At 39.7% G+C, this 21,503-nt stretch overlaps 1 protein-coding gene across 1 annotated transcript in view; it reads left to right on the forward strand.

The window, feature by feature from the left end:
* The window catches only part of pigk (phosphatidylinositol glycan anchor biosynthesis, class K), a 57,787-nt gene extending 38,002 nt beyond the window's left edge, over positions 1 to 19,785 (forward strand). The window contains exon 11 of the mRNA XM_036138531.1: positions 18,922 to 19,785. Coding sequence (XP_035994424.1) covers positions 18,922 to 19,038 — 117 coding nt within the window. The 3' untranslated portion in view covers positions 19,039 to 19,785. The remainder of the gene's footprint in view (positions 1 to 18,921) is intronic.
* The last annotated feature ends 1,718 nt before the right edge of the window (positions 19,786 to 21,503 follow it).

Raw genomic sequence — 21,503 nt, forward strand, 5'->3', positions numbered from 1 at the left:
GCTGCATTATAAACGAGCGTATTTGAATGTTTACATCATTTAAAGTAATTGCCGCACACCTTGTCAGAATTTAGCTGTTAATCTGTGGGCTGCGTCACCCTGGGGGTCTTCAGGGAGAGAAATGTGATGATAGAAAACCCCCATAAAATGCCCTGCAGACTTTTGTTTAAGATTTAAGTTGGCTTATGGCCTTTTTTTTATTTATTTCAAAGGTCCTTTTGATATAGTTATGTGTCACCAGCGCCAGCATGAATGATCCTGCAGTTTTTGAATGCTGGTGTTAAACCCTGTGATTAAAGTCTGATATGAAGTAAAATTGAACGTCTGAAAGGAATCATCATGGAGTCTGGCTGTAATTCACCAATTTACCATCCGCGTTGCCAGTTTCCACGGACTCCAAAACGAGCGTACGCCTGGGTCAGAGTTGCCGTGAGGACTGCATATTTTCCTGTCAAGTTTTTTTTTTTTTTTTTTTTTTTTGTCTTTTTTAATGGAGCACAGCCTTTGCATGGAAAGTGCAGTATTCACGCTTCAGGCCCCAAGCTTATATAAATGAGGACTTCTGCTCAGTGGTCCAAAGTCCTCTCTTCAGATGACAGTAAAATTTGAATTTCACTTAAAAAGCTAGTTCCTAAAGACAGGAGAAAAGCCGGAGAATCAATGATGGCCCAGTTTGACGTTTCTACAGTCAGTTATATTCTGTCTGCTCAGGTTCAAGTTTTCATTAGCTTTGTGTAACCTATCTACTTTTTGATACGCGCCTTTTATTTGTTTGATCTAATGAAGGTGCTTCATTTCTATTCCAGTAGAACAGACCATGGCTAGAAATAAAAAAAATAAAAAAAAGTCATCAGATTGACGGACAGTAGAAAAATAAAACTAGGTTTGTTGCGTAAACAAACTTCTTATTGTGTTTCTGTATATGTGTGCCGGGTTGATTAATGTCGTCATTCAAGGTAGTGCCACCGTCCTCACACTTCTCCTGTTGCCAGCATCTAATCACATTATGTTCAGTTCTGGAAATAACTCAAACTTCTCTCTCTTATCCCTCGTTTCCCTTTCGCTTTCTCTCGTGTACGTTGTACTTTTTTCTTTCTTATCTGTCGGTGTGAGCTTTGGTCTCTGGCGTCAAATTGTTATTTGTTCCCTTGCCAGCTTGACGCCACCCCATACGGCTCGGGAGAATTGAAAATGGAAACAGTGAAAATTAATGCTTCGCCTACCCCCTTCGTTCCTCACAAATCCTCCTGTCCTCAATCAGGCTGCAGCGACGACACCTTTTCAGAACGCGGACGCAGGTATTTGGGGAGACTGGGTTTGGTCTGTGATCTGCCCGTTTCATCAAATATCTGCTGGAATTTGTTTTGATTCTCGGAAATTTCCATTACCGTTCTCCAAGAAAAAGCAAGATATGCTTCATAAGAAAATAATACACCCACTACTTTGACTGTCTCAGCACTTGCTGGGGGCGTAAATAACAAGGCAATACAGTGAAGTGTCTCAGCGGTGCACCGCGCCGGCTGTTCCTTTATTCTGATCTGCACAACATAAATTCCCTTCCGTTTTGTCCTTGGACTCCAAATGTTTGACGAGACGTGTCAGACTTCCCTCAGCAGCTATTAGCATCATGTTAATTAGCTCCAATCAGTCAGATGAGAAACTGTTAATTGATTTTATTGGCGAATTAAACACACAACACGGCACATATATAATGGAGGCAAACAACTTTATGTAGGTCCTTGTCTTTCCATTTGAATAGCTGTCAGTGAAGGTCAATGAACACCTATCACCTTTTATTTTTTTTAGCTTGACTCTCTCAACCCAGTTCGGAGTCGGTTTATCAGCTGCCTCGCGTTTGTATTTCCTTTAATTAAAATTTCTCGTTGGTGGAATAAATGTATACATTTCTAAATATAGACCCACAAACACAATTCTAGCTTGTTTCTACGTTACAAATCTGTAGACTGTAATAGATGTTTGCATACATTTTATAAAAAGACTAGATTTATTTCCTTTTCGCTCTAAAATTAAATCAGATAAACTGTTTCCTGTTTTAGGTCAGTCAGGATTAACAAAATAACTTCTAAATGCTAAAGGAAGGAGTGTGAAATTTATCTTTCTGAATCTTTTGTGACTATGGCGATTCAGACGTTGACAGATTTCCTTATTATTTGGTAGAATTGCCGTTTAAACTATATGAATTTGCTGAAATATTTTGGGTTTCCTCCCAAAAGGCCAAAATGGACCGACGAAGAAGGACAGGGAAGATTGGAAAACCAAGAACACCATTCCAACTGTGACGTTACGAAATGGGAGCAATTTGTGTGTGTTGCTACTGGAAGGTCTTGTGGATTTAACAACATAGACATCATGACGAGGAACGAATATTATCTGGAAAATATTGAAGCAAGGGATCAACCGTGTTAAAGCTTGGGTACAAATGTGTCTTCCATATGGATAATGACCCCAAACATGCCACCAATTTGGTTACAAAGAGGCTTAAGGACTACCAAGTCATAGAGAGGCCATCACAAAGCAGTGTTACACCCAGGAATTTTGACTTGGGGCGTCTGCAAAGATTTTCCTTCCACTTTCCATTAACATGCCAGAATAGAGCTTTATATGAGCTGCTAGCTGCCGTCTTTCTCCAGCTTTCGCTTGTAAATCCTTCTTTATGCCTCTCTTTTTATGTTTCTGTCTCTATCAAGTGTCCTTATGCATTGAAACATACCAGCCTCTCTTTCTTCCCACCTCTTGATTGAATGAAAATCTCTTTAAATCGAGATCTGCCAGAGTTTAGGATCCTTTTGAGCGTAACTTTATGCAGTGTTTATTTTATTACATTTGGATTTTGTTTCTTACGATCCATTCATGCGGTACATTTAGCAAGAAAAAATAGTTTTCCCAGAACAAAACAGCCATCTGTTGTCAGTGATGGACTCGGGAAGGTGGGTTTCTGTTTCCATCAGACCGACATTCGGCGATGTGCAACAATCAGAGCAAATGGTATTTTTGTAGAACATCTGGAAACAACCATAGAGCTGTTCATTTGCTGAAAACGTGCTATATTGAGCGTTATTGTTTATGAATTGAGTTTAAACAAATGCGATCATCCTCGACGTATATCTTGCACGCTTCTGACGCAATGTGTACAAAATCTATTGGGAATAACTAGTTGATCATTTAATCATTTATTGCTTTAATGCACAACACTTCCCCAACCAGAACAGATTCCGGTAACATCTGCGCGGCTAGTAGACGCTCAGAGCTCTCCCTCACCAGGCAGAAGTGTGTTTACCTGTGCATGAATACATGTGACTCAGGACCACGTAGAGACAGAAACAGCTTCGGTTGGGATCTGGTGCTATTTAGAAAGGCCACTAATTTTAATAAAATACACCGTGAACAAGTACAGATGTTCAATAATGCACTATATAAAGCAATCTTCTTGTTGGCGGTGCGCCCTCCTTGGATAATGGTAGGGGAAACAATGCAACAGAGCCCAGTCCGATAAATATTCATAAGTCAAGCTAAAACGTTTATGTGAGCAAGGTGGCCGACAATCCTGACTCTTTTATGCCTATTCTGCCGTTCTGAATGGGTAAAAAACTCCAGTGAAATATGAAGGGTGAGGGGTGTCCATGACTGTCCTCTGGACATTCGTCAAGTCAGCAGTCTTCTCCATGATCGTGGGGCCCGAGTGAGAGACTAGTTAGAGGCTCAGGCTGTAGGTGTTCTGAGTTGATTAGCTGATTAGGGTGTGACGCCATGAGTTTTCAGTATTTAACTTAATTCGTAATGTTTGAATCTTTTGAAACAATGAATTTTGTGTTTTCATGATCTGTAAGTTTAGATGTAAACTGTAAGCCATAATCATCACAATTACAAGAAATGGCTTGAAATGTTTTGCTCAATGTGTAATGAAGCTACAGTCGTATTCAGAAAATGCGAAAATGATTGAAAAGTGAATTTGTTTCAGCAATTAATTTAACCAAGGTAAAAACTGTATATAGATTAATTACTTACAGACTGACGTTTTAAAACCCTTATTTTTGTTTCTAACAATGATTTCATGCTTGTATATAGTAAAAATGCAACATTTTAGATTAGAATATTACATCAAACTGGTTAAAAAGCACAAAATGTGGGCTTAATGAAAAATACATGCTTAATGTTTTCAAAAGGTACTTTTAATCTGATAAATGAGCCTCATTGGATGCTATATTGTAATTTACTGAATATGACTGTATATGAGATAAGTTTCACTTTCTCTAGTAAGCAACAAAAATATTTAACTTTTTCGCAATATTACTTTTTTTTAGGATATAACTGTACTCTGAAATAATGCACAGTCAGGTGTTTATTTTTAGTGAAGAAAAGCAAATCACAGTTAGGATACACATTTTATTTACCAGCTAAACATTCTAGGTCTCTAGAAACCTGATCAAATGACACTGCTTCAGTTAATGGTTAATCTGTTTTTGGGGTTCAAGTTGAGAGAAATTATGTAATTGATCAGTTTTGTGGGAAAAAACCCAACATTTTTCCATCCTTCATCATTCTGGTTCCAACCTTTTCCTAAACGAGCCTACAGATCCGTTCTGCAAGCCTTGTCAGACACATTTTTTAAATTTCCTCCATCCCTCTTCAGTAGGATAGAGTCTCCCAGACTGTTTGCTGCCCAAATCATTGAGTTTATTTACCTTTTCTGAAGTAAAGTGTAACACACCTCACACGGTTAAACCATCATCTCACCAAATTACCTCATCATCAAGCCTAGTTTCGATTGATTGAGTCAGAAAAGTGTCTGGCATGTGAATGACTGTGCATTTCCTGTAGAGGTAATGACTGCCATCTGCCTTGCCGCTTCATCTAACACGTTGTAGAGACGTTCCAGCATCTTCTCCTCCAGTCGCGTAGATTCAGGATTCATCACCTAAAGTGTCTCATCCGACCATCCACAGTCCGTAAAAACGTCTCCGTAACCCACAGGAGCCTTGATTTATTTTTTTGCTGTTTTAGTGTTTTTGATGATTTATATAAATGCAATTGCAGTCAAAAGTGCACGCATGTGTTAAAATGTCAGGATTTTTGAGATGAAACTAAGAACTGAGACCTTGATGGAAACATTTCAGAAGTTTTCCTCATATAATGTGACATATATCGTTAAGCTCAAATATTAAAGCCGAAAATATAAAACGGATTAAAAAAAATAACCTGATTGCATGCGTGTGCACACCCTTAAACCAATAAGTTTTTGATGCACACCTGCCGTTAATGTTAGTGTATCTAGTTATTAAATAAACATAAAAACATAAATAAATAAACCAAACATTGAGTAGAAATGGATAACGAAATCTTTATAGTAGGAGTGGCTGATGAAAATCAAACTTGACCTTTTGAGACTGAGGTGGATAAAAATAATACTTTCACATATTGGTCAATATTGGCCCAGAAACGGTCAGTTTTTAAAAGTTGGATAGAGAGAGATTTGTATTTTTTTTTCAGCACCATTTGGAAGTGAGTCTTTGTTTGGTTGTTTGGTGGACCTGCACAAAAGGTCTGGACCGAGGTGGTAAACGAGCTCTGGTCAGTTTAAAGCGGACCAAACGTGGCAGGTATGAATACACCCTAAGTTAAAGTGGGCAGAAGATCTGTGGGGTCACCTAAAGTTGGTTAACATAAGAGATCCCCAGTCTGTTAGATTAGGAAAAACCTTTCCAGGTAGAGGAGGCTAATATTAGAGTCAAGTTGAGGCCTAGTGATAAACTCCTACCAAAGAATACAGAATACATAAACGATTAATATAAAGCAGGGGTATCAAACTCCAGTCCTCGAGCTCCAGCGTCCTACAACTTTTAGATGTGTCCCTGGTCCAACATGCCTGAATCAAATGGCTGAATTAGCTCCTTACCCTGCGGTCAAGTTCTCCAGAGTCCTGCTAATGACCGGATCATTTGACTCAGGAGTGTTGGACTAATCTTGCCTGAAAGCTGAATTCTCGCGGTATTTGTGCGTTCAGAAACACACGAGAATCCTTCCTGTCCCACTCCCTCCTCAGCCGTTTGAGAACAGACCCAAAACGTGTCGGCCAATCCCGTTGCAGCATTATGCCGTAATCTGTGGCAAAAACAAGAGGTGCCGAAGCAACATAAACATGGAAGCGCAGTGGGACGCAGGCGCATCTATCGCATCTCTTTTATCAGAATTCACAGTTGTCACAAGTGTCATTATCAAAATAAGCGTGCCTTGACCAGCGTAACTTGTTGTGGCTCCTCATGGCGCCTGCTGCTTATCCTGTGATTGGCTAAAACCAGCCTTTGGTAGGCGGCACTAGGTGTCGCTTCTAGGGCTGGATGATAACGATGTATATCAATTGATTGATGTATATCAATGATAGAAAAAAGGGTCAATAAAAGGTTCAATAGAATAAAAGTTTTCCTTTAGCCATGTATGTTAATACTACAGTCACTACCCAACCAATCACAAATGTAGACCCAGGAACCAAGCTCCGCCCCCTTCAAAGGGTTCAGAGAGCGCGTGTTCTTTATTCTTTTTAAAATACTTGTAGTTTTGGTAACAAGTTGGTTGAATAAAGGGTTGAGTTTGAATTCAGTGTTTGTGTGTTCTCTATCTAAAAATACGTTGCTAAGCAACAGCACAAAATGGCCAGGGCTGAACTTAAAATATATGTTTTGAATTTGGTGATAATTATCGATATTGATCAATATGATTTCTATTTTATCAATGTTTTTTTCTATATCGTCTAGCCCTAGTCGTTTCGCCCAATCAGCTTGGAAAGTTCTGCTGTTTGTCCCTCCTTTCCCCAAACGGATTTGATAGAAGCCGACCCAGATTGATAATGTGCAGAACGGAGAATGCTGCACATTATCACTCTGGCTGGCCAGGTTAGTGTTGGAGCAGGCACACATGTAAAGGTTGCCGAACACCAGCAGTGGAGTACTGGAGTTTGACACCTCTGAAATACAGGTATACATATTTATGGAGTTGGGTTTTGGCAGCTGTTTATTTTTTTATTTGTTTTTCCGTTTAATTTGCAGGTTGTTTGTCTCGCATGTAGTCATACATCATTTTAACACGGCTTTGTACAGGTTTGAGACATTAATGTATATCCGGTTTGCTTCAACTTATTTTAATATTGGTCCTGCTACAGTTTTCCTTTATCAGAAAAGATCCAAACAGGTGAACCGTATTCAGCTCATAACCTTTTGCAGATCTAAAAATGTCTCCTTCTTTCTTCTGATTTTATCTGAATTTCCCTCCCCTCTTGAGTTCCCAGATGACATATTCTCCTCTCCTTGTTGAGTTTGCTGATGTGGCGACCTGTCACGCTCGATCCATCTCCTTTCGCTCTGCTTTACCCTGAGGACATCCTCTTATATAAACACTCACACACACACATACATTTGCCCAAATACTAACACACACACACACACACACACCTCTAGGTACTACTGTTGCTGCGGTTATCTGCCTCTGACCGCCACATGCTTATAGTCCTCTAACACGAACTTTCCCGGCCAGTTTTTGTTTGCCTCACTCCGTATTTCTGCCTTTCTCTTCCATATGGGCGCTCTGCCACCTCACCTGTGAATCCTGCGGTGAAAAAAACAGCTGGAAAGCCCAGCGTGTTTCCTCCTATGTTTATGCTGTTTGAAGTTAGTCGCTGTGTGAAAGCAGTCTGAACTAGCTGCCAATCAGATTTCAGGTGGTTTTTGTCGAAGTCTCAGCGGGAGAAGATCGTTTTTATTCCAGCTGTGTGTCCGTTTGAACCAGGAAAAAAAAAAAAAGTGGTAGAATGTGGCTAAAGCTTTGTGCCAAGTTGACCTTTGATTTACGAAAATGCTGCTTGTTCACAAAAAAAAGAGAGATAAAGAAACAAAGGTTAAAAACTTATAAAAGTTCAAAATCCAGTCTTTCAGCGCAAGCAACAAATCAAAAGAAGCAACTAAGCTGATCTGGAATGACAACTGATTCAGTCATTTTAAGGTCAACATTTGTTCACCCGGGTCTAAAAGCCTGTTTGCATTCTCTGTTTAGTTCAGCCATTTTCCAATTACATGTTTTTGTTGTTGTTAGAAAATAGAATTTCTTTTTTTCTTTTTTTGTAACTCATCTTGGACAAGGCTGCAAAAGACACGTGAAAAAAATATGATTGAACACACAGTAGAAGACTATTTCTATCATTACCACTGCCACCAAAGCTATATGGACTCTATGCAACACAAAAGTGAGTACACCCGTCATATTTTAGTAAATATACTATCATACCTTTTCATGGCAAAACACTGAAGATATGACACTTCGGCCTGGTCCAAATACTTGTACTTCTACCCCTTGTGTCCCGAGGGGTTTAAGGATTTAAGTCCATAGTGTTTCCCGATTCTCCAGAGGGAGAGGTCTGCACTTCGGCGTTAGTGTATCGTCCACAATTCATTGCTGCATGTGATGTCTTGTGCAAAAAGATGAAAATAGTCCAAGTGTACAAATCAGAAAACAACTTATTGTCGTTTTTGAGTGTAAAAACACCTATAGTCAACATTTAAAATGGTACTTTCACTTTAAATAAAAGCCTGATCACCCGTTTTTGTTTCTTAAAATGAATATGGTAGTTCTTTTTACTTCTAACAATTGAACATATTTTTTCTTTTACTGGGACGGATGAAATGACTTTCAACATTCCCACTGGGCACAGTATGCCTCCACCGCAAGGCTATGAGTGAGTTAACAGCCGTAAACAATTTAAACAGATTGTAATTAAATATAAAGCAATACGTTTTAAATATATATTTAATATATGTATTTCTCCTGCAGTGAAACAATAAAAATAATTGAATTAGGGGGAAAAGCAAGAGGAAGAGGGATGAGAGTGCAGAATTGGGCCTTAGGGAATGGTGTGGGAACATGGAGGCAGAAAGATAATGATGACCAGGACAGAGCCTGGCTGGGCAATTCTCAGGGATAAGTGGATAAAATGCTAGATCTGTTTGGGAGAATGGTTGACCACCTTAACAAGTAAAAAGTGTTCCCTAAATAGTAAGAAGCTTGTTTAGTTTTATTCTATCTCCTCTTGTTGAATTTGTTTCATGTATTTGCACGTTAACATTTCTTGCAAGTTAAAATGTCTGAAAGCAGCAAGAATGTTTTGCAACTCTATCTGTTGAGTTTGTTTTGTCTTAAAGTAGCTGTTTTTCAAAAAGTAAGCAATTAGTTAGGCTTTCTGTACCTCAGTTATAAAAAAAAAATACAATAAGCAAATATTTATGATAAATCTCAAATGTCTTCATTATTTTTATACCTTTTGTCTGTAACTAAAGAAAACAATCTCACAACAAGGTGGTATCATTAATGAAAGGCACACAACATCCATTTTTATTTGTTATTTTAGATGTGTTTTGGGTATATATTTTAACAATATATACCCACTCTTCTATGCCCAATCGTCCTCAAATTTCATTCCTGAACTTTATTATCTTTAAATGGTTACTTGTTGCAATTTTAATCATTTTTAGCTGTAAAGATTGCAAGAACAGAGACAGTCCTGTCATTTTATTATGTCTCAGTTACAACACAGAGGTGCAAGGCAATGACATTGTCCCAATTATCCACGTTTGCACGCTTGTAACCTGCACACTCGAAACCTTATGTGCACTTCCACCAGGTGCACACTTCATAGTGGGGAGTAGTGTGATGGGACGATACAATGTAAAGTAGTCAGTGTACAGCTCCTATAGGACAGTGTAAACTAACTGTCAGCTCAAAATAACTCAACACAGGCATTAATGTCTAAACCACAAGCAACAAAAGTGAGTACATGCTATATTTCCTCACATTTCTGCGAATATAAGATAAGTCTATCTTATGTTTGCAAATATGTGAGTGGTATACTCACTGTATGTGTAGATACTGTATGTGGATTTTAACTTGGCTTGATGGCATGGCAGCACATTGTGCGTGACATTTGAAGTAGACATTGGATAACGCATTGCGTCATGGACAAAGCAAATATCTATAAGAACAGGAAGAAAATTCAGTGCAAACCGTGAGGAAAATGGATCCTAACATTACAGGCAGATCACATGTTTTATTTAAACATAAATATGCTGCACCATAAGTAAACATATAGTTAGGTATGAAGAAAGTACACCACCATGACATTTTATGGTTTTCCAAAACCAGACCAGATCTTTAAATGGCTATAAAATGTTAAAATGTAACAACCAAATGCAGAAAAACACAACAGACTGCACACTGCAATTATTGCTTAAATAAAGATAAAACTGAAACCATTTGTGTGCAGAACTACGTATAAGCTAGCACTGCTGCTTCCATAGGATTTAATAGGAAAAGTTGCTGCTAATAAAATGCATTTGGTTAGTTGATGATCACCAGATGTGACCACTTCAGCAGGAGCTTCGGCAGTTTGTCACTCAGATGCATAATTATGTGTGAACACAAGGATAATGTAGAAATGCATCAGAAGTAACTTAGAGAGGAAACTGTTGCTATACATCAATCTTTATTTATATAGCACCATATTACAACAGATTTCATTAAAGGGTAAAGTATACAATGCTCTAAGAAAATGAGACTAGTCTAAGAATTAAAAGGTTTATGTTTGCTTGTTAAATGTTAAAGTTAATGACATTACAACTTAAAAAGAATGAATAAGTAATGGCTTCGTTGGAGGAGCTCGGTGGGAGAAAGCCTATTTTGTCTAAAGTAGAAAACATACGCTTGGTTTGGACTTGTGAAGTTGCATCTTAAAGACTAATAAAACTCCTGGATAACAATTTAACAGATGAGACCATCGTAGAGATGCCTAGCTATGCAAACTCATAGCCGATGTCGAGCCTGAGGGGTACAAGTGTGATGGTGGTATGGGTTGTTCAGTCAAACAACCTTGCAGTTATTTAGCCGGTCATAAACTACTGTGGAGGGAAATCTAAGGCCGTCTATCCAGCATCTATAGGTTGTCAACAAAAAAACCTTTGATGCCAAACACAGCAGAGTAGTTGGGAAATAATAATAAAAAAATCAACATGTTGCAATGGCCCAGTTAAAGTCCTGACCTAAAGCTCCCTGAGAGGCCATGGTTGGACGTTTGAATAGCTACGCAGAAGCAAACGCCTGCAAACCTTGATCAACTGAAGCAATGTTTTGGAAAAGTTTGGGCTAAAATGGACCCATGAAGTCAGACACTAAACAACCTAGCAGATTATTACGGTTACAGCAGGTTGTCAGCTTTGCACTTTTACGTGCAGCTTTTGCGTTTTTGCTTCATCCATCCATTTTCCAACACGCTCTATCCCTCATGGGGTCGCCAAGGGTGCTGGTGCCTATCTCTCCAGCTGTCAATGGGCGAGAGGCGGTGTTCACCCTGGACAGGTCGCCAGTATGTCGCAGCATTTATGCTTCATATTTTTTAATAAATTATGTGTATTCTGTTCTGTTTGAGATTTGATTCAAACGATTCTAGATTTTGATCATGTCCTGAGAGTTGAAGGAGACTTTACTTTCTTTTCACAATGTCCTTGTGTTGAGAAATGGTTGGCGTGTCATGCATGTTTAGAGTTGGCCTCGGGGTGCAGGCTGCAGAATCAATGCAATCAATGCGACTCACAGACTGTAAAGCTGTGCTTGTCTCATGAAGACTGTTGGGTTGTTAGTGTATTTTCTGACTTCATACTTGCTAGAACATTTAAATTTCTTTTCTTTCTGTTTGTCATTGAAAATAAACAGGTCTGTTCTGTATATCTTCCAGAATAAAGGCCTTTGCTCCGAATACCCTTCCGTATTCATAGATAATCAGACAGCTTTAATTAAGCTTGAAACAGTCAGATCTGGAGAAGAGCGTCCATGTTCTTGATTAAAACCCTCCTGAATAAACTACTAGTCAGGTCTACACTGTCTTGATGTGATTTGATGAGATGTGAGACGCAGTGTCCTTGTAACAGAAACAAACTCATCGTCAACCACAAAGCTGCCGTCACAAAAGACTCCCTTACCTTTAGTTAGAAATAAGCTTTTCTCTACTTGCTAATTCAGGATATTTTTGGACTAAACACCCACTCTTATGTCTGTTAGTCAGACAAACAGAACCACATTTGTTCTCTCGTGAGAGATGTTTTCTGCAGTTTCTGTCAATCTGTAACAAAAGCGCCGTTATTTTAGATGCTAAAAGCATCCCTTTTTAGTTTGAGCTTCATTATTTCTGCGGTTCCCCAAAGTATGTCTGATGCTGTGTGAGCCTGTAGTTTGTTAGACGCTCTACAGAGGATGCAAGTGTTTGAAACTCCATCCCAAAATGAATTAGTCGTCTTCTTTTCCCTCATTGGCTCAGTTCTGTCTGACAGCAGAGGGTAAAGAAATGTTCCTTTTAACGGAAATGAAAGGCTGATGTATCCCAAAATGTGGGTCTCGCATTGAGTTGAGTTCTATCACTTTTGACAACCTTAAATATTCTTGATCGTATAATTTAACCCGAGGTTTGTGAACTTTTTTTAATTTCTTAGCAGCTGAACCCTTCAGGCTCAGCAAAGTTAATGAGGACCATCTGAAAAATGTCAAGGCCAAAAGATTATTTGATGTTAATGTCAATTGAGGTGTGTCCGCTTCTCTGCAGGATTCTATTTTACTGCCAGGAAACCTAAACTTCTTAAAGGTAACTTGGCCCTTTCCTGTTCTGAAATGAAAAGAGCTTTTTGATGGAGGCTTTTAAAGTGAAATCTTCCATTTTTGGAAGATGATGGACCACTGTTTGGATGGATTTTGTACGCAAAATGCCTTTGCATTGGAAGTATGTCGACTGGATATGCGGCTGCACAATAAGAAAATGCAGTTAGCCCTTTTGCTACAAACATCTATGCTGGAAATGTGGTGATAACCATGGACGTATGCAGCGAAAGAGGATGGATGCCTTCTCACCCAACAAAAAAAGGAAGAAATAAACCAAAGCTGAGGGAAAGCACACAGGGCTGTTCATGTTGCATCTACAACACAGAGGGAAGAAGACTAGGCGTAGGCAGAGTTATAGAGCTTCAATGGTGTCAAACTTGATGTCCCTGGAGTAGTAGTGTGGTTTAAAGTTTACAAGTAAAACATGGGTTCATTATGGGTACACAATGAAGACTTGGACAATCACTGCCTGACTCACTAGTATGATGAAAGCTCTTTCTGTGGAACAGCTGTTGGGTGAAATTGTTGTGCTGATGCTTGTGGGTTTCAGAGTGATGTTGATGGTTCAGAACCGGAGCAGAATCGGCAACGAATGCCTGAATGCTCGCCAGAAATGTTGATTCAATTCAGTTTTATTTACATAGTGGCAATTCATGATACACGTCATCTCAAGGTAACCTGACTCTAGCCAGATTGATGTCGCTCCGCCTAGCTTCACTCCATCTGGGACCTCTCCCATAGAGAGTGATTTCTCCAACCAATTTTATTGTCTAGCCAATCAGGACGCAGGGCTGGAGTTTCATAGATGTGACGTAGTGGAGAAGCGACCGTGACATGTGACTGTTTTGATTCAGACAGCAATGGTGGCTCGCATCGAGGAAGCAAGCGTTAACATTGATGCTGCTATTTCTTCCGTGTTGTCCAATCTACCTAATATTGTTTCATTAAAAGAACATCAGAGACCGGCTCTGAAGGCTTTTGTTGGTGGAAACCATGTTTTCGCCCTTCTCCCGACCGGATTTGGCAAGTTTTGTTTTCCGGGTCGCGCCCGTGGCGGAGCGGTTAGCGCGAACCATATTAGGAGGCCTTTAGTCCTCGACGCGGTCCGCCCGGGATCGACTCCGACCCGCGGCGCTTTGCCGCCTGTCTTCCCCCCTCTTCCTGTCAGCTTACTGTCTATAAAACGCGTGCCACTAGAGCCGCAAACACATTAAAAAAAAGTTTTGTTTTTTCCTGCTTCGCTCTCACAGCGTCACGGGTTAGCTTCAGTGTGAGTGGTTGAAATAGCACGTCGATAAAGATGACGGACAAGTGGCTTATCCAATCATATGCAAGGATTTTTGATAAGGCCCATCCTTCAATAAAGGCAATTCCTATGGAGAGGTCCCAGATATATGATGAGTGAAGCTAGGCGGAGCGACGTACAATCTGGCGAGAGTCAGGTTAATCTCAAGGCACTTTACAAAGTCAAATTCAATCAAATCCTCCAGACACATACTGACTAGGATTGCCACAGGGCACTGCTAATTCCCTGACATCTCTTTGGAATTCCTCCTCTTCACAGGATACATTTTCATATAAATCTTAAACGTGAGCTCACATTTGACCTTGCCATCTCTACTTTTGTCTCAGGTGACTACAGTGTTATGCATAGATGCCAGTGTTTGGCGTCAACTTTGTTTTGATGAAATTATATCTGCCTTGTGCTCACTGTTTTTCTTTTGCATGTTTTAAGGATATTTTTCAATTACAAGCAATGAAAGTGTTGTGAGCCACAAACTTAAACACAACTAAAAATTAAACAAAAAATCAGACTTGTTTAATTAACCAGTTGTTGTTTTTAAAACTCATTGAAGAAGTCTTCTGAATAATCGTTTCGTTCATGCTCGTGGTGATTTTATACAAAGGTGTTGTATTTCCAGAACTGTTTAAAGGTAGAGTGGACAGTTTTTCAGGAAATGTACGGAAGAAGTCCTCTTTTCAATAACTGCGCATGCACAAGACCATCCTACCTCTTTTTCCGCTCCTCAGGGGGATCCTAAGTACGAATTTCCCAAATACTCTCTGGTCTTATTTCTTTCTACTGAGGCCTTCTTCTTCTCCTCATAAACTTGTACACGGTTTGCTTCTGGTGACACTCAACCATTTTGAAAGTATACAGTGAGAGTGGCGGGGCGACAATGAACGGCTAACACCAAAGCTAGCCAGATAAATAAACACTAGAAGTGCGCACGAGCAGAGGAAACTAGCAAGGACAGTCAGAACGACTGGCATGTAGGACAACTAATAAATAAGATGATACCCCGGGTACTCAACGTGGAAAGAAGGTTGTCCGCTATGCTTTTTAATATGTATCCTGTTTTAGGGCTGGGACGATATAGAAAAAAAGCATTTTGATCGATATTGATAATTATCAACAAATTCAAAACGTATATTTTAAGTGCAGCCCAGGACATTTTATGCTGTTGCTTAATGACGTATTTTTAGATACAGAACACACAAACACTGAATTTAAACTCAACTCTTTATTTAACCAACTTTCTACCAAAACTGCAAGTTTTTAAAAAGTTAAAAAGAACGCGTGATCTCTGATCTCTGGAGGGGGCGGAGCTTGGTGACGGAGCTTTCCTGGGTCTGTGCTGTGATTGGTTGGGAGGATGTAGTGACTGTGATATTAACCTACGTGGTTTGAATGCAAAAGGAAGGACAACTGTTATTCTATTGAACTTTCTATTAATCTTTTTTTTCTATCGTCGTTATATGTTGTTATTGAATTATCGTCCAGCCGTATCCTGTTTACATCTCAGACCTTGTTGATGTTTATTTACATCTTCATATATGTCAAGAAGTAAATAAAGGTGGGCAGCAGCTGAGTAAATGAGATGCATATTTTACAAATCCTTGATCAAATGTGGATAAACTGTGTAATGTAAATGCTTTGATCAGCAATAGTTTTCCTCTAGAAGTAAAGTAGCAGCTCCTAACAGCTTCCAGCGCTGTTCTCCCCTCATAAAACAAACCCTACTTGCTTCCCCCGTTGCCGCTTTAGCATTCATGGATGGCAGCGGAGCTCTATTGATTTGACTTGATTGAGCTGTTAAATAAATTTGGACCCAGACGTAATCCAATTTTGCTGCTGTCTTCGGCCTCTCCGCGGCTGGAAATTGGCAGCGTCGTCACACAACCCGAGTTTGGGTTAAAGTGACGGCGTTGAAAAGACACACACACACACACACACACACACACACACACACACACACACACACACACAGAGGCAGGGGCCAACTCGCGACGCACAATGAGAAATTAACATTTAGCCTCGCTTACGATTGCTCATCTGAAAAGCGTTTAAAATCCGCTTTGAACAGGTCAAACAGGAAAAAAATTGTCATTTGAAATCATTATGTATTGACAGTGGTTTTAAATTGTGCGATTTTTAAAAGGTATTCCCCCCCCCCAGGCCTTTTTAGCGTACAGCCGGGTCGAGCTCATCATGACCCCTTTACAGCTCGCTGAAATAAGCCGTTCTTTGTGTACTGAAAAGCCTTTTTGAGTCATTGTCCAACTCTCGTTGATCGATAGATGTACAGCGGCTGTCAGAGTAGGCAGTGAGAAGATTAAACCTGAATATAACAGAAGTCTTGAAATGTTAGTGTCAGCTGGTGTGTGTGTTTTTTTATTTTTTTTAGCTGCCAAAGCCAGATTTTACTCGTATTAGATGCTCAGCGGGCAGTAATTTCAGGCGCTGGACATTCAGCACACGCTTCAGTACTTAGTGTGCCAGGCTCTCATTTATGTGTACACAAATAGAGCATAGAGGATTCCACTCTACATATGCCAATTCAGCAGTACTTTCCTCTTGGGTGAAGGGGGAAATTCAGCAAACATATGAGACTGCCTACTTGAGTGAAATTGGAAGGCAATTGGACTCTTTCGCAAACTGAGAGACTACCAGGGAGTCGTCAAGATTAGATGAAATATTCTGTCTGCATGGCAATTTCACTTTGTTACCCTTATATGCTGGATATAATGCAGTGATTGCAGGGTATGTTCACAACCGTAAAACATTTTTTCAGGATAGAAGTACTCTGCTTATTTCTGGGGTTTAATGTTAGAAGCTCAGAAGCATTTCAGTCCATCAACTCAGAACATTTTTGCATGTTAAACTGCCTGTTAAAACTTGACCATGCATAGAAAAAAAATACAACAAACTGTAATTGTAGATTGTTCTGGGTCTATCATTTGGTGCAAAGTTATGTATAATGGTGACTGGATAATATTTGTAGATTATTTATTGGAGCAGTATATTGGCGCATCTTTTCATGGATGCCTTGCTTATAAAAGTTGGAAAAAGTTAAACTTTGCTCCTATTCTTTTGTGTTCTAGACTTGATTGATAAAGATTTATGGTTGGCAAGAATAGCTAATTTACACAATAGCAAAACACAAACCCACCCACACAGGAATATACATCTTGAAGAAAAAACAACAACAAAAATTTAAATATAACAAGCTGCTAAATAAATGGACAAACATGATTTCCGCATATTTGATCTGTTGCCAGACAATTTGGTCCATTTGCCTAGGAACTCAAAACTAACAAGTCGCAGATTACGTAATCTCCTCCTTTTTCAGTTCAGTTTCCTTCTTGTCAGACAGTCGAAACAAATGTGGAAAAACATGGACATTCACACAAAGCTTATTGTTGAACGTACAAACACAGTCAACCCTAAGAATGTGTTTTAAAGTCACATTTTATTACAAAGTCTTTATCTTTTTATCAAGCCCTGCTGAAGTGCCAACAATAAGTGGCAATGCGTCATTATTCGTTTATTCGATTGTTAAAACTGTTTTTAGCAGTTCACTAATATTTATGGAACATTTAAACTACAAAGTTTTATTCAATGTTTCTCAAAGCGAATGTCTGGAACGAGCCTGTTTTACTGACTTTCCAACTCGTAATTCCGACTTCAGAGGTGGTTAATGTTGAAATTTTAAGACGCCGCGGTCGAAAATTGCGATTACCGAAGAGAAACTGAACGCAGCGCTTCATCTTCATTTAAGAAAGTTCAGCCTTGGTTTTCGGTGGAGGCACAGGGTGCAGCATGTGAGCCATGTGGTCAGATCGGCCATTACTGGCGGCGCGCTGAGTCGCAGCAGCTCAGGCTAACCCTCCATCTGATCTTTAAATTTCGTTGCATGTATAATGACAAATAAAAGCATCTTAATGTTATGTAAGGACGCCTTAGTCCTCTGTATGGACTGAGGCGGAAAAGAAAAGTCAAATTTCTCTGTATGCAGAAAAGAAGTAAAAAAAAAAAAGTCCCTTTCTGTTGAGTCTGATGGTCACACATTTATTCTACCATTTATGTTGTAAGAGAACAAGTCAGTGGAAATCATCTGTAAATATTTCTTTTTTTTCCCCACCCAGCAAACAAGGCTTTTAGATTACCTTTGTTTCTGGGTAATTAACACTGTTTTTTTTTTTTTTTTTTCATCTGAAGCTCTGATGTGATAAATAGTCGGTATTGTTTTGTTTTAAACAATCTATTTTATTTCTGGGAAGCTTGTCTTTTTGCACGGTGAAAGAAGCGTGGTACTTTTAGGAATAAATAAATAAATAAAAAAGCCAGCTGCCGAGCCTGACTGGTGCTTTTCTGATTGGACAACAGTCGCTCGTACAGAAGCAGTTGGCAGAAATCTCCTCGGCACAACCTCAGAGCGCATCGGTTGCTTTTGTCGCTGGCAGAGGAGTTTGGAAGATGTTTTTAGAGGTTAAATCTCATCTCTCTGCAGAATATTGCCGCCACATTAGCATATAAATGCGCTACTTGTGAGCTGCATGTTTAATATGTGGGAGATTTAAAAGTATAATCGTACACAAAGCGATGATGTGGCAGTGAATGGGACAAACACAAGACGGGGGAGGTGTGCTGATGAGCTCCACCACCCGCCTTTACGCCTGAACCTTTGTGCCCGTGAGTTTGCGTGCGAGACGTTGTGCAAGTCGCACGTTTGAAGAGATAAAGTAAGCGTGTGTGTGTGTGTGTGTGTGTGTGTGATTCTTCGCCCGCCTGCCTGTGTGAATGACAGAACAATCAGAGGTTGGCTCAACAGGAGATTTATACACACTATAACCAAACTTCATCCTCACCCCGACCCCCCTCTGCTCCTCTTCCTCCTCCATCCCCCTTCCTCACCCCTCTTACTCGTCTCCCCACAGAAACCAAAGCAGAAAGACTGGCATCCTCCTGATGGCTTCATCCTGGGCCTGTGGACTTTAATCCTCATGGTGTTTTTCCAGACCTATGGTGTTAAACATCTAAAACACATCTTCTAAGGATTCGACGCCGGCCCGGCTGGACGTCCGCGGACCTGGGAGTCTTTCCTGAAGGGGTATTTGGGAAGAAGGTGCGGTTTGTGATGGTTTAGTATATCTGAATGTGGGAAGATGAGCAACGCGAACTACTGATTTGTATAAAACTCCATAAAACTATTTGGTGCCTTTTTGGTGCTTTAATTGTTTCCTGTTTATTTACTTTATTTAAAAAGATGACGCGTCTTAGAAAGATCTCTCGGGTGTTTTCTTTGAGCGTCTGTCTGGGGTGTGGGAAATACTTCTTCCCAAAGGGCTAAATGAGCAGCTGCAGCTGTTGTTAAGGGACAAACCTCTGGCTGAAAACAGGTTTTCCAAGTAAAGATTTCTTCATCTACTTTTTAAATATTGTTTTCTTCTTCTTATGGAAAGAGTTGACATTTGAACTGATGAATAAAATGTGGCCTACCAACCTTACTAGTAAAACTTTTTATTATTTACTGCAGTATATCTTAGCCATCTGTTACATAAATGTTGGGATCGACCTGCAGAACTAACACTTTCTGCTTGTTGTGCGGACCAAAGGCTGGTCTGGACCAGCTGCTTTAAAACCGACTGCACTGATATTTGGAAATGTGTGACCTATTTTCACGGTTTACAATGTTAGTTCAGATGAACAAAAAGCTACACAGACTTCTGTTGAATTTCCAGTAGTAGAGATCAAATTTTTCCACTAGAGCTTCTCCCTAGTCCTGAATAAGTAAAAAAAAACAGGGTCATTTCTTGTATTTACAGTTTTTCACTGCAAAAACGGATCTAAAAATAAGCAAAATGTTCTTAAACATAGTGTTTTTGTCCTTGATTTGAGCAGGTAAATAAGATCATTTGTCGATGGAATGAGTATTTTGACCCCTAAATTAAGATAATTAGACATTTAGCACTTGAAATAAGATGATAGCGATGAATTGTTCCTGTTTTAAGTGCAAAAATCTTATTCTGTTGGCAGATCATCTTATTTACCTGCTCAAATCAAGGACAGATACACAAATTTTAAGAAAATTTTACTTATTTTTAGTTCCGTTTTTGCAGTGTTCTAAAGATTATAAAAACAAACTATACATTTGTCTTAGATTGCTTCTGAATAACATTGTAAACCTTGTGATTAGGTCCCATTTTTCTGACTCGACATATGTGGAAACCTTTGTAACTCGGGATGTCGCCGTTGTTGTGCAAAACTCAGGATCTTATGTGATAGACCAACACAAAGTACCTCATCACTGAGAAGTGCAAGAAAAACTATGGATAGTTTGTTAACTTTTCTTTTTTTTTTTTTTGCCAAGTCTGATTCCACAGTGTGGCTCTCTTTTGTCTTCAGCCCCCTGAATCATTACTTTGTAGAACCAACCTTTGCTGCAGTCACAGCCGCGTCTCTTCCGGGGTCTTCTTCCACCAGCTTTACACATCCAGAAACAGAAATTTCCTCCCATCTCTCTTTATAAAATAGCTGTCTCTCTCTCAAATTGGACGCTGAGGGTCTGTGAACATCAGTTTTCAAGTCCTCCCTCAGATTAAAGTTTGGATTTAGGTCTGAACTTTGACTAGGCCCTCCAGGGTTTTACAGCCTTCTATAAAATAGATTTTTGGAGCACACGACTAGTTTCTGTCCTGTCAACAGGTTGTCCTACCTGAACGGTGAATCTCTGCTCGTCCTCCAGAGTCACCATGAGCTTCTTAGCTGCTGCTCTGATTACTGCAATTTGTGTGGACGAGCGTGTCTTGGCAGGGCTGCAGTGGATCCATCCTCTTTCTATGCTCAGAGGATGGATTGAACAGAGGTCTGTGAGATGTTCACAGCTTAAAATATTGTTGTAAAACCAAACCCTTCTTTAAACTCTCTGCCCTGGACCCGTCTCCTGTCCACTGATGTTCTCAAACAAACATCTGAATCCCTCACAGAGCAGCTGGATTTATACCGAGACTGAATTAGACACAGGACTCATGTTAATTTGGGTGACTTCTGAACTAAAACGGTTGCATTGCATCTTTTTTGGGGGGCTTTTGGTGTAAAAGGCGCTGATCATAAACACATGCCACACTTTTCAGATTATTTGTAAGAAATTTCTAAAACCATGTCCTTCCACTTGTGATGCGCTTTGCTTTTTTGTTCCTCTATCGCATATAATCCCTATAAAGTACAACAAAGTTTTTGTAAGACGACAAAATGTGAAAAGACTTTCTTTTTTTTTTTTTTTTAAACTGAACATATTGATGCTGTTTTTTAATTAATTTTTGTTTCACATTCTGCTTCTCCAACACGTCGCATATATTTCTTCGCGTGTCGAATGCAGACTTTTTGCTCTGCAGCTGCACCGACATGCTTTGTAATGCACCGAGCGGAGCCTGCAGATAATTTAATTTCTTTTGAGAGCACGCTGCCCCGCATATTTCAGCTTGCAGCAGCCCATTTGTTTAAGTGCTGCTCGGACGGT

This window comes from Fundulus heteroclitus, chromosome 6 (genome assembly GCF_011125445.2).
Source record: "Fundulus heteroclitus isolate FHET01 chromosome 6, MU-UCD_Fhet_4.1, whole genome shotgun sequence".
Taxonomy (NCBI): domain Eukaryota; kingdom Metazoa; phylum Chordata; class Actinopteri; order Cyprinodontiformes; family Fundulidae; genus Fundulus; species Fundulus heteroclitus.